Here is a 12,812-nt window from a genome sequence, read left to right as displayed (position 1 = left end):
AGAAATTTAGTTTTGTCTAGTGATGTCAAAAAGATGCATGAACCGAAGTTTTTGAATGACTGTCACGTAGCCATTTTTCTTTCCAAGATTGGCATTGTTCCTATTGTTTAGATTCAAACTGAAATAATAGGAATTTAGCCTTCATGAGGCCAAACAAAAATGTTCATTGCCTTCCATGAGAGTGTCGATAGCGGCTCACCACATAGTTATTTATTTCATATTAAATCTTCCCACACGCCATCTTCCTTGAGTAGTTTAAAAATCCATTCTTTGAAGAGACACATTTTATACTTAAATATTGAATAGGAAGGCCCCATGCACTTTTGCTCTATAGAGAATAGAATACCTCCACTTCACTACCATGTACCTCTCTTTTAAATTACAAATTTCCCAAGAAAAATCTTGATTGGAAGAAATTCTATTTTTTATAGACTCTCACCAGCACTTCATAGAATATCCACAAACACATAAGCATGTTAGTGAGTGTCGCACTAATAAGCACCAACCGCCCACCTCCAGTATAGATTTTGCCGTTTGAATAACTCTGTATCTTCTCAATTATTTCCTTTATATATTTAAAGTCGCTATTCTGTAACTTTCTATAATAAATATGGTTCGCAAGATAAATAAAGATAATGTAACAAGATCCCAACAAAAAACTGCGTGTAGACAAACCTACCTACAAATATACTTAAACTGATTGCTAGCTAGGCAACAATAGCTCGCTCGGCTTGATGGTAATTGTGTTTAATCAATTGTAGTGGGGCTCAAGAGATCAGCCCAAGCCCAATGGAAAAATCAGCAGACATAACTTCTCTATTATCCAACACCAGCCTTCTTGGTCGATCGATATGCGACTTCGTGCTGGTCAGCATGGTCACGACTCCAAACATGGTTGGTCTGTCATCTGGCCTTTCCTGGACACATAGGAGTCCTATCTGGATGCAACGTTTTAGCTCAAATAATATTTGTGTCTCAGACTCGGATAGCGACATCATTTCCTTGTCGAGAAGTTCCACAATGCTATTATGCTCCCATAGTTCCCATGCCTGCCAAAAAGAATTTTGAGTTCGGTCAGAGTTTATAATTTTTTTAATGTTCTTGGCTCATCTAAGAAAGAGAGTAAATACTTAATGTTCCAACACCGATATCAATAAGAATCTTGGGTTCTCTTCAAAGAAACATGAATTTATGATTTATTCAGACTTACCGAGAAAGGACCCTTTGCAAGACACTGTTCCTTTGCCCGCTAAGCGTCTCAAGGATGATAACTCCGAAGCTATAGACATCACACTTCAGTGTCATCTGCCCTCCCCGTACATACTCTGGAGCTACGTACCCCCTTCATGGAAATCAATAATGTTAGCAATTAGATCCACAAAATTTCTTGTAGTGTGGATACATATTTGATTACTTACGGTGAAACAACAATTGTTTGATCTGGCCCCATCCTATCGCCAGCAAACAACTTGGCAGTGCCAAAGTCAGCAACTTTTGGATTCCATTCATCATCTAGAAGAATGTTCTCGGGCTTGAGGTCACGATGGATCACACTCTCGCCCAATCCTCCATGTAGGTATGCAACACCATGTGCGATCCCTTGTAGTAATTCTAATCTTCTTGCCCAGCCCAACGAAGAACGAAAGTCTGGTGTGCCTATCAGGGCCAAATACGTGTTAATTAGATACCTACTACTAGAATAACATGCTAAACGCATGCATTAAAAAGTAAAACACCTATTTTACTTCAAAAAATTCCCTCCAAAATATCATTGGACTTGCTTAAATACCCTTAAACTATGTTATATGGAAGCACCTTATGCTCTAACTGGTTTCTAGAATGAGAACACTACTATTGATTACTAAAAAAAAGGAAAAACATCGCCTGGATCAATAGCCTTCCTTATTGTCTAGGTAAGTAGGTAGATAGCTCCTTTTACTTTTCTTTCCTCCTATTCTATGGACTTTTTCGTTCATTTTTTGTGCTTGAGTTTAATGAATGACTAGGAGGTTATTGCTCCATGGTAAATAGTCGAAAAATACAGACAAACATTTAGACTGTATGTGAAGTATATACATGTAACCAGTTTTTCAACTTACAATTTATGACTCTGCAATAAAAACCAACTTACTTGATCAACTTTTATGTAGACTACTAATTTGTAACAAAAGTAATACATCCCCCCCCCCCCCCCCCCCCTCCCTCCATGGTAGGAATTTCACAACCTAGAAGACACTATAGCCTGCCTAGTAGGACTTATTATACTAGCTCTAATGGTTTGCAAAAAATGGTTGACTTCTTGGGGAAGCATGGCAAATTAGGAAAGCTCGATGCTCTAGCACATAATATATGGTCATGTTTGGAACACAAGCATTCAACATTTAACTTCCCGTCAGAAGTTGAGAAATTTTATTTGTTCTGGTAAGAAAGGAGTACCGAATATGTAGACGTTCAAACTCTTGTTCTTCATGTATTCGTAGATGAGTACCCGCTCCTGGCCTTCGTTGCAGTAAGCGAGGAGACGTACAAGACTACCATGCCGGAGCCCAGCCATCACTTCCACTTCTCTCACAAAATCTTTCTTGCCTTTCGTGGTAAGTGTTGATTGTTTAAGTCTCTTGACAGCAATTGTTCTTCCTTCTGGTAGCTGCCCCTGGTGATTTTGAAAACTGGTATTTTAGAAATTAAGTTTTCCAATGGTTGCTTTTATATGTGCCAATGCCTTAAACAGTGATATTTTTTCCTTGAAGGATATGGCCATCCTGAGTGCAAAACATGCACGCACACATGCACATACACACACACACATGCATGTTGACGAACCTTGTAAACGGTGCTAAATCCACCCTCTCCGATCATATTGCTCTTAGAGAAATTTCTAGTGACATCCTTTATAATTGCTAGACTAACCGAAGGAGCCACCATTGCAGGATTGTGAGGAATAGCACCTGCAAAAATATTGTATGTACTTTAGAACATGGCGTGAAGAATGTATTTCCAGTTCCCCCTTCATGCAAAAATAACAACTAGATTGAGCTATCAGGGCAAATTTTACCTACGATTTTGTGTTTCCTTCTCCACCAAAGCACAAACACGATGAGAAGAATGCCAACAGTGGAAGCTAGAGGCATGGCAACAAGTAGAGTAGGAAACCTTTTATGCTCATCTGTTATTGTGGCTAAAACCATCAGAGTCCAATTCAAGACATACAGACTCGAAGTAGGTCTAAAGAATTTTCTCTCAATTTTACACCTTACATTTACACCTTATCTACTCCATGTGTCTCAGTCCCTGTTCAAGAATTCATCCGATTAACCAGTTAACTTGCCGATTAATCCCTACTCATAGGGTCACCGAATAGCCGATAAATCAAAAAATCGTCCAATTAATTGATTAAATGGCCGATTAACTTGCCGATTAGCCGATTAATCCCCTACTCGCTAGCCAACCGAGGAGCTACCAGTTAACGATTTCCTCAACAATGGTCTCAATACGTTGTAACATGCTTGAAAAGTATTACTGGACTCTATTATTTAGAATATGATCAATTCCAAAAAAATTAAAACTAAGTTCAATGTCACATTGAAACCGTAACTCTTTAAATTTAGTTTAAGGTGACATAAATCCTTAGCCACTTGAATTTGACCTCCATCCTTAGAGCATCTCTAGCCGTTCGCCCCCCTCCCCCCCCCCCCCCCCCCCCCCGCCCCCAGGGGCTAGAAAAAAGCGCCGCCTGGCGGCAAACCGGCGATAACTTCGGCATGGGGGTGATCGGGTTCCCAGCCGCCGCCCCCAAGTCGCCCCCAGACGCTCTTTTTTGAAAAGGAAATCGGCCAAACACGACACAAAACTCGTCCAAACTCCGCTATTTTCATTCATATTTGTACAAAAACTTTAAAACATAAATTAAAACTAACTAAAAACGACATTACTACGCCGCCGCCCGCCTTCTACATGGCGAGAAGCCTGTAGAACCGGTTGTAGTCGCCGCCATGATCATCGCCGCCGCCGTCCCTGCTGCACTCCTGACTAGCATCGCCGATGCGCGGGGGGTTGGACGGCCCGGGCGCCTCCTCGCCGTCGCTGTCGAGGATGACGACACCGCCCTCCTCGCGTCCGTGGCGCCGAGCTTTGATCTCCCTGAAGGCTCGGCGCTGGCGCTCCATCTGCTCGCGGACGTAGTCCGCCTTCGCCCACTTGAGTGCGGTCTCATCGTCGACTACCATGGCCTCGTGCTCCTTCTTCACGGGGAGCAAACCCGGCTCAGTCTTCGGCCTGATGAGGCAGTAGGAAGAAGGGGAGAGGCGGCCGCCCTCGTTGATGACGAGGGCGCCGCCGCGGGTGCGCGACCAAGCGGCGTCTCCCGCGGCTCCGGCTTGACGGGGCGGAGCACCGGTGAACCGGAGAAAAGAGAGCCCGAGCCCGACGATGAGGAGGTCGCCGTCTCCATTCGCCGCGGCGTCCAGGAACTACCGTGGTGGCGAGAGAAGGACGGGGCGCCGGGTACTCGAGGCGCGACGTGTTGCCGGCCTCGATGTGCTCTAGGACGGCTTCAAGGGTGCCGCCAGGCACGCCCCACCATTTGCGCCGCCCTTCGGAGTTGAGGAGGCCGCGGGGCAGGACGCCGTTTGTGAAGGCGAACTTCTCGGCGTGGCGGCGGTCGAAGTATATCGTCCACAGCGTGTGGCTGTCGGCGGCGTACCTCGACTCGTTCCGCTTCTCCTCCGACAGCGATGACCGGATGCGCACTATCTCGACGCGCCGTTCAGCATTGGTGGGTGCCGGGGGCACCGGGATGCGACCGGCGCTCAGCCTCCACGAGCCCGGCACCCGCATGTCCAGTCCGTAGAGGAGGCGCGCCTCGTCCTCGCACAGATGGCGGCGGCCGACGCCGTTCGCCCCCGCGTCGTCGCCTGGGAAGCGCTCGTCCATTGCCTATCGACGGGGGGGGGGGGGGGGGGAAGGGGCGTCGATGGTGAGAGGGAGCGAGAGGGGCGCCGGTGGCGAGGGCTTGTGCGTTCACCGGTGAGGGAGGTTGGCTTTTATAGCCGCGGATGGGTGGTGAGAGGGCTGTCGTCGTGTGCCGCGTGGCGGGAGAGGGCGGGACGCGCGTCACCGCGGCTTCACTGTGCCACCCGTGAGGCATCAAATGGAAGGCTGACCGGCGCGGCAGCCTTGGCATTGATTCTCGCGGGAACCGAGGCGATGAGGACGACGAAGACGGCAAGTCGCTGACTCGGCGGGCCCATTTCATTTCGCGCCAAAAAAATGTTTCCCCCGGTGCCCCCAGCGCGCCGGGTTCGGCGTGGGTCCGCCGGCGCCAAAGTCGGCCCGAGCCGGCGAAATGTGGCCTTCTGGTGGCGCGACTGGGCCGATTTTTTACGCCGGCGACAAAAAAGGGCCTTGGGGGGGAGGGGGGCTTGTTGAGGGCGCGGCTGGAGATGCTCTTATATTATATAGTTGGTAACTTGCAGAATTTCAAGTTAGAAGTTATACTTGTTTTTATAAGGTGCATTAAATGGAAGGGAAATTATTTTTTGAAATTAAATTGAATTTAGTCAGGATTTTCAAACTACCGTAAATTGACATTTTGCATGTAATTTTTTGAAGAAAAAATGTAGTCTAATGGGAAATAATTTTGGGACTTCACGTAAGAATAAAGTATAATTAAAACTCATTAAATATTTTTAAATTTAATCAAATATAACATAGGATATTTGAAATCCACAAATTCATAATACATGTTTTTTTATGTTTTTGACATATTTTTAGGGATTGTATGGTGGAGAAACGATTATTAATTCATATTGAAAGTCTCCATATTCATTTTAAATAAATTCATAATTCAAAAAATAAATGAAAATTTGAATATAGTTGTGCAAAACTGTGGCAAGTATGAGCAAATTTGAAGTCGATATTATTATGTCAGATTTTCTTTAATGCACTAGATTAACACAACAAAATATCTAGTGACATCGCTTCCAAGTCGTTTCCCACTTGATTTTCATGTTGACATGAGGTGCATTGTGGAAACTGATTAAATAGAGTAAAATATGGAATAACAAACAAAAATAATGCAAAAGCGGAGAACTAGACTTTAAAAGAGGATACTATTTATTATTTCGGCTACAATGATTAGAGGGTGAAAGGTGGAAACCATTTAACAAATTATTGATAGGAGAAAACTTCCATTTACTTTTATTGTAATGTGGTTCAACAATGATTATCTTTATGTGATTTTTGTAAATATAGTAAATTTCAAGAAAATATGCATGTCAAGACCGCAACCAGAAATAGTAGTTAAACACTATTGTAGTATATATCTACCATATATGTTTTTTTTGTGTTCCACACACTGTCCCATGTAAACGTTCTTTTGAGTTGGAAATGTATATAAACTTAAAAACACATTACAAGTTTAGGACTATTATGTAGAATTTTCTTTCGCGGGGCAATATGTAGAAATGTTTCAGGTTTATGCTTGCAGAATAAATAAAATTATCTATAATGAGAACTTTTTGAATAAGCTCTGTCACTTTAAGTGCTTATGGTCGACAAAAAAATCCAGAAACAATTTTACACATTGTCGTTTTAATATGTTGTGGACCAGCAAAGTATCAACTTTATATGTTTTCTCCCTTGGAATTGTATGACGTTAAGATCGGATCTTTATCAACACTGGACGGTCCAGATTGAAGATCCACCTACAATTAATAGGTTCAGAGAATTATGTTTTATGTACATACCAAATTCTGATTTTGACAGCCTGAGGTAGAGATTCTGCCCGTCGTCGACGAAGCGAAGATCAATGATGCCATCCGCCCACATGACGCAGCCGGTACCATCGCCGCCTCGCCGGACATCCGCGGCAGCGTATGCCAAGCAGGAGCAGTCGGCGAAGCACCTGTCCCTGCACTCCTTCAGCTCGACGCCCATTACCACCGACGCGTTCTGCGTGTCGGGAAGCTTCACCCCTGGCACCACCTTGAAGCCGTCCGTCGTCGTCCCGCCGGCACAGTCCAGCGCCGTGTCTCGTCGGCACCCGCCCGCGGTATCCTTCACCTCCCGCGCCGACGGTGACGCCGGGACAGGGCTGAACCCCTCGACGCAGCCGCAGAACCCCGACGACACCGCCTCAGGGTCGCAGAGGCCGAACGGTCCGCACCTCGCGTACGCGTCGCAGGGGTCCCTCGGTCCCTTGAAGAAGGAGGTCCATTCCCCGGTGCCCACGTCCCACACCAGCCGCTCCACCACGCCGGTGCTGTTCAGCACGATGCGGGTTAGGGGCGCGCCGGGCGCGGCGGTGTACCCGTAGGTGATCTCCCACGGGCTGATCGTCATCCGCAGCGGGTACTTGTCCGCGTACCCGCGCGCCTCCGGGACGCCGTTGAAGTAGAGCCCGTTCCACGGACCCGTGCGGTACGTCTTGACGTCGCGACGCCACACCACGACCTCCGGCAGTCCGCTGGTTTGCAGTGTGCGGCGGTAGTCCCCCGGAGACGGGTCGTCGACGGAGCTCCAGGACGTGAGCTGCCACTCGCCTCCGGTCCAAAGGTTCTTGCCCAGCTTCATGCCGGGAAGAGAGGTGTCCGACGGCTGATCAAACGACTGCCACAGGGAGGTGTTGCTGCTGCCGTTACGCACGACCACGTTGCCGGAATCGAGAAGCTGCACCGCCGCGGCGGAGGCAGCCTGGAAGTTGGAAGACCACGCCGTCCAGCGGGAGCCGTCGAGCAGGACGAGGCTGCCGGCGCCGTTGAGCACCAGCATGCCGGACTTGTCAAGCAGAGGCTGGTCGCGGTTGGCGACCCAGACGACGGTGGTGTTGGACACGGAGAACCATACGCCGAGGTACCTCTTGGTGGACACCCCGGGAGAGAAGAACCCGAGTGTGAAGGAGCCACCGACGGAGACGAGCGTTTCGCCGTCCGTGAGGTTCTGGCCCCTCTCGAGCTTATCAGCAACGCCGGCGGCGGCAGAGGTGTGGATCAAATGGAGGGAGAAGCAGATCAAGAACAGCTGCAGTTGGCCGGTTGCCATGGCGGATGGATGCCTCTCTGGCTCTTTACACTGGTCCACAGCAGAGCTCATGCAAGGACCATGGATGCATATATACAGTCGAATTCAGCGGCATATTCAAAGTGGTCATGCAGTGGATCAAACTGGGAATCGTAGCCGCCGTCTGTAATGTCTAAATTGCTACAGCAAGCATTAAATGCAGAGCATGTCGTCGATCGCTATTGCTACGGGAATACCAAGTATGCCGACATGACACGTTACTGAAGAAAACGATTGGTCATCCTGTAATCCTAGACCAGCTCAAGTGGATTTGGGAGAGTCCCTGTCAGTCTAACCACATATTTTTGACATTTTGCTCTGGTATTTATTTCGATATTTAATATTCTCCTCTATTGTTATTAAAACAATATTTCTTGCTACATTGTTCATGGTTCTCATATTTTTATGGAAGTCATGAACCCCATTAAGCAATCGCGGAAGGGGCGTCCTTTGGGCTATGCCACGTGAAAGATTTTACTGTCGCAGGTAACACCTTCCCACGATACGTAGGGAAAAAAAATCAGGATAGACTACAGAGCGATCGAAATAGCCGTAACCTAACCAGGGTCTCCTCGTGAGTCGGGATCCTCCGCTCGCCGCTGCCACCTCCTCCCCTTCCTCGTCTCCTGCCGCCGCCACCTCCTCTCCTTCCTCGTCTCCTGCCACGCCCCTCCTCTGGCTTTCGATCTCCGCCACCGGGCCTCCTCCTCTCTCCCACGGGCCTTGGGTGTGGCTCCGCGCGAGGCGCTACATATGAGAGGCGTGGCGGGTGGCCTTCGGGGAGCACCTGCCGTCGAGCATGCGCAGACGCTTATCATCGTGCAGCGCCTGCTGCTTCTGCCGGCGGACCGCGAGCTTCTCCGGCACCGCCGCCGCGGTCACCCTACCTCCATCGTCTCTTTGGTTAGGAGTATTGGAGGGAGGGCATGGGCGTGATTCCGGCGAGATGTGTCCCGGTTAGATGTCTGCGATGCGACAATCAGAAATCCTCTGGTTTGTCTTCCTCCTTATCTGGCTTTAACCATCCAGGAACAGGCCCACAAGTTCTGAGGCGTGAAGTTAAAGCTGCTGAATTAGCTAACATGAGATGGGTTTGTGCACATGTATCTTTAGAAGTTTGAGTCAGTAGTAACTTAGTGTGGTGTATTGCGACCTCAGACGCGACTCTTGTGGATGTGGATATCACCTGAAGACTTCACTCATAGAAATCATCTAATAGGCCAAATATGGCTTGGTGTTTCATCTATCTAATATGTAAATTGTCAGCATGACCTCTGAAATACACCTCCCATTTGACTAGAATCCACCTCCCATTTGACTTAGCGTGGACGTCCAATTTCAGTTTGAGCCTTAATCAGTATTTGTTGGCAGTGTTGTGGTGTTCCCGATTTCTGGGCCAGTGTAATGATTATTGAAATTATATTCCTGCAGTTACCTTCTCAGGAACTAGGCTTTGTCGCCTGTCATGCTTCTCAGGCGTCAAGTGACAGTTGACACAACCAGGTAAGATGTTAGTGCAATATGTCTAAAATAAGTTATAGCATGGCATGATATGTACTTACCTCTTCACCCTGCTATGTTCCTTCCTTTCTTTCTTTCTTTCCTTTGTGTAAAGGTTTATTATATTATGTATTTTTAATTGTGTTGCCTCTTTCTCCAACAATGGGCTCTTACAAACCAGCTGAGTTCATCAATTTGCATTCTTCGTCTGTAGGCCTTGTACAAATTAATGTCTACTTGAAAGGCTTTGCACAAATGAATGTCTACCTGAAGTCTCTCTCGCTGGTGCATCTCTGTTTAGAGCACAATCGATTGAAATGAGGAGCTATATATGACAATGAGAAGTTGTATATGGAGAACAATCAATTAGAAACCATATATGAAGCCGTATACTCCATCAACTGTATATCGCAATGAGAAGCTGCTTAGATGGGCTTATACTTAATTTGTATGCAGCATTTCACGTGTCACTGTAGTCGCTCTCTTGTTACTAGCAACCTTGGTCGCATTGTATTTCTTTTGTCCATGTGCATTTAACCAGTTGTCTTGGTCTATTGTGAAACCAGCCTTTTATTTAGTTTGTGCTTATGGATTGTGGAAGACTGTTATGTTTGATATTTTTCTATTGAATTTCTTCATCTTAATACACCCATGAGGTCCCCTGATAACAATTTTGTCCAAGAGTCTTTCGTTATTGCAATTGCTGTCCAAGAGTCTTTCGTTATTGCAATTGCTGATGAGGGTACTGTTGTTGGTAGTGCAAGGAGGTGGTATGACATTGATGGTTTATGCAAATGACAGATGATTTTGGTAGAGTTAGTGCCATTTGTTTCATGATCGTGCATTGGATGCCTGTAGCTTTCCTTTTGTTGTCAAGATATGTCATTGTATATTTTTCCTAATTGTCGAAAATGGCTTCATGTGCAGTTTAGTGGTGCGTGGATTAGGGTTTCAGCCATGGGGGACTTTGACTTCATAGCTGGGGCATATGCGAAAGGTACTCTACACATGCTTTCGAAATCTTTGTCCATCGAGGATTTAGCTGTGAAATCTGTTTGATGGATGCCTGTAAAATTAGTCATAGCAAAGTGTGATCGCTTGGACATCACAAGCAATTTGTGATGCTGAGGATCTTGTAGAGAATTTCAGCTAGCTGTGTCGCTGCGATTGTGGATATTTTTTTCCGGATGGAAGAGGAAAGTGAATTCCAATATTATCAAAGCAAAATTGGTGAAGTTGGATGAGGATTGGAGTTGGCGTGTAACCTACTTACACACATATGGCATGCTCGTGATCTTGCATGCATCTTGTATGTGAAAAAGCTTTCCGGTGTATGTAGTAGTATGCATGATAAAAAAAGTAGAAATCCGAATTTAAACTGAATAAGCGTAACATGCATGTCAGGAGATTCAGGATGGCTGATCTACACACGCATAGTCTGATAGTCACCATGTTTGTTGCTCTCTGTTACCAGCTTAATTTCTGTTTATAAATCTCGCTAGCGGCCGCGCATGCCTTGAGGTGTCCCTCAACTCCAAACATAAGCCCCATGTGTTGATTAATTTGTCCCTTGTATGACTAAATTTAGATACATAATGATAAAACCTAATGTTTTGTTATCAACGGTTATGCATTATGTCTTGCTGTAGATGAACTAATTGTTTTTTGCATGTCTAATTTTCACTATGGACGTTTCATGAGAGCTTTTTATTTTATTTTAGCACATATAGAACATAGTTCTGATGGTAAAGACTGCAAAGCTATGCACATGGCTATAATCCTTTTCACTGTCCAAAAAATGGAATATAAATGAATGATTGATGCTCAAACAAGGCTCTCATGCAGCTGCCTAAATATAAAGCAACAGATTACTGCTTGAACTTTTGGTGGTCAGCTTTTGTTAATATGCAGATTCATTTGGAACAGCCTCACGCTAGCTGATTTTTCAGCAGGGTACAAATATAGTGAAGTTCTGATTGTAAAGATATGCCTTCCATATCTTAGAACCTCACTCTGTTCTATAGTTCTATTACATACATGCATGTGATATTCACTGTACTTTTTCTCATTGCCCATTACTTCACATGCAATATAACCTATGTAAGTCATCTCTACTGATTTTATTGTATGAACTTTCCTTCTTGCTCTACTTATTATAGCATGTACTTTTTGTCATGATTGCAGTATGCAGCAACCAAGGTGATATGCAGGGCCAAGGTGATACAAGAACTTCTCAGTTCACAAATGCAAGAGAGTTTTGACTTCTTATGACATTACACTGATCATATTCTGGTGAGATGTTGATGACAGGAAGAATTATTATTGTTGTTCAAGGTAGCTGCAACTATGCACATGATGCAAGAATTATATTTCTGTAGAGGTAGCTGCAACTATGCACGTCAGTTTGATCCTCCTAACTAAAAATAAAATTTAATCTTCTTGGCAGATTCACTTTTCTATATACTAATTTCCGATGTAGTTTGAAAAAAAAAAAGCAAAAGACTCGGATATGATCATAGGACTACAACATGAAGTTTGACGAGTGTCCCATATCCCATCATTGTTCTCCCAGTTTTCACGACATGATTCTCCGTGATAATCTCAGATATACCTAGGAAGATCAAATTACAGAAAAAAAAAACCTTGGAATGGTTCTTTTGATTTACCTTCGGTTCTTATTAACGATATAGTTATCTATATTATCACTTCGAAGTGGTGTTCCTGGAACATTAAATTGATTATAAATACACTAGATATTAATTTTGTGCATATCCATGTCCCACCCACAATGCAAAGCAAGACTGCACATATACGTTAACGAACACGCTAGCAAGATTAGTACGCACAATCACGCACACACAGGAGGTGCACACAATAAGAGTCGGGAAGGGGTGGCCACTCGCCTATGCCACGCCAAAGATTTTACTGTCGCAGGCAACACCTTCCCATGGTACGTACTCTGCGATGAACCGGGTGAACCGGGTGATGGGAGCTTGCGAAGTCAATGATATATTTTGGATCTTGCTGCTTGATTTTGGCATCTATGTTGCAGACCAGAGACCACATATTACAGGTACTATTTCAATCTCTTGGTTATTTCAGATTGCACATATAAACCGGGTGATGGAAGATGTACTGTACTAAGCGGTTGAATTGTCGTGTTGACTGGGGACTATGTCGTTGTCGAAGTCTGTAATCCAGTTAGACGGTCTTCACTTCTGTAAAGTTCATCAACCAGAGTCTACTCTTAGATA

At 45.3% G+C, this 12,812-nt stretch overlaps 1 protein-coding gene and 1 pseudogene across 1 annotated transcript; both read right to left on the bottom strand.

Annotated features, from left to right (window-relative positions):
• Positions 1 to 545: 545 nt before the first annotated feature.
• Positions 546 to 8,063, bottom strand: LOC125534414 (G-type lectin S-receptor-like serine/threonine-protein kinase B120). Its single transcript, XM_087540306.1, has 7 exons — positions 6,747 to 8,063; positions 3,056 to 3,166; positions 2,824 to 2,948; positions 2,437 to 2,653; positions 1,419 to 1,656; positions 1,211 to 1,342; positions 546 to 1,049 (listed from the first exon to the last, which is right to left on the bottom strand). The coding sequence occupies exons 1-7, from the start codon at positions 8,038 to 8,040 to the stop codon at positions 995 to 997; spliced, it is 2,172 nt and encodes a 723-aa protein (XP_087396432.1). The 5' UTR covers positions 8,041 to 8,063; the 3' UTR covers positions 546 to 994.
• Positions 3,951 to 4,932, bottom strand: LOC147987329 (uncharacterized; annotated as a pseudogene).
• Positions 8,064 to 12,812: the final 4,749 nt, after the last annotated feature.

Source organism: Triticum urartu, chromosome 2A (assembly GCF_056163025.1).
Source record: "Triticum urartu cultivar PI428250 chromosome 2A, HENAU_Tu73, whole genome shotgun sequence".
NCBI classification, from domain to species: domain Eukaryota; kingdom Viridiplantae; phylum Streptophyta; class Magnoliopsida; order Poales; family Poaceae; genus Triticum; species Triticum urartu.
This window is presented reverse-complemented; position numbering and strand designations above follow the sequence as displayed.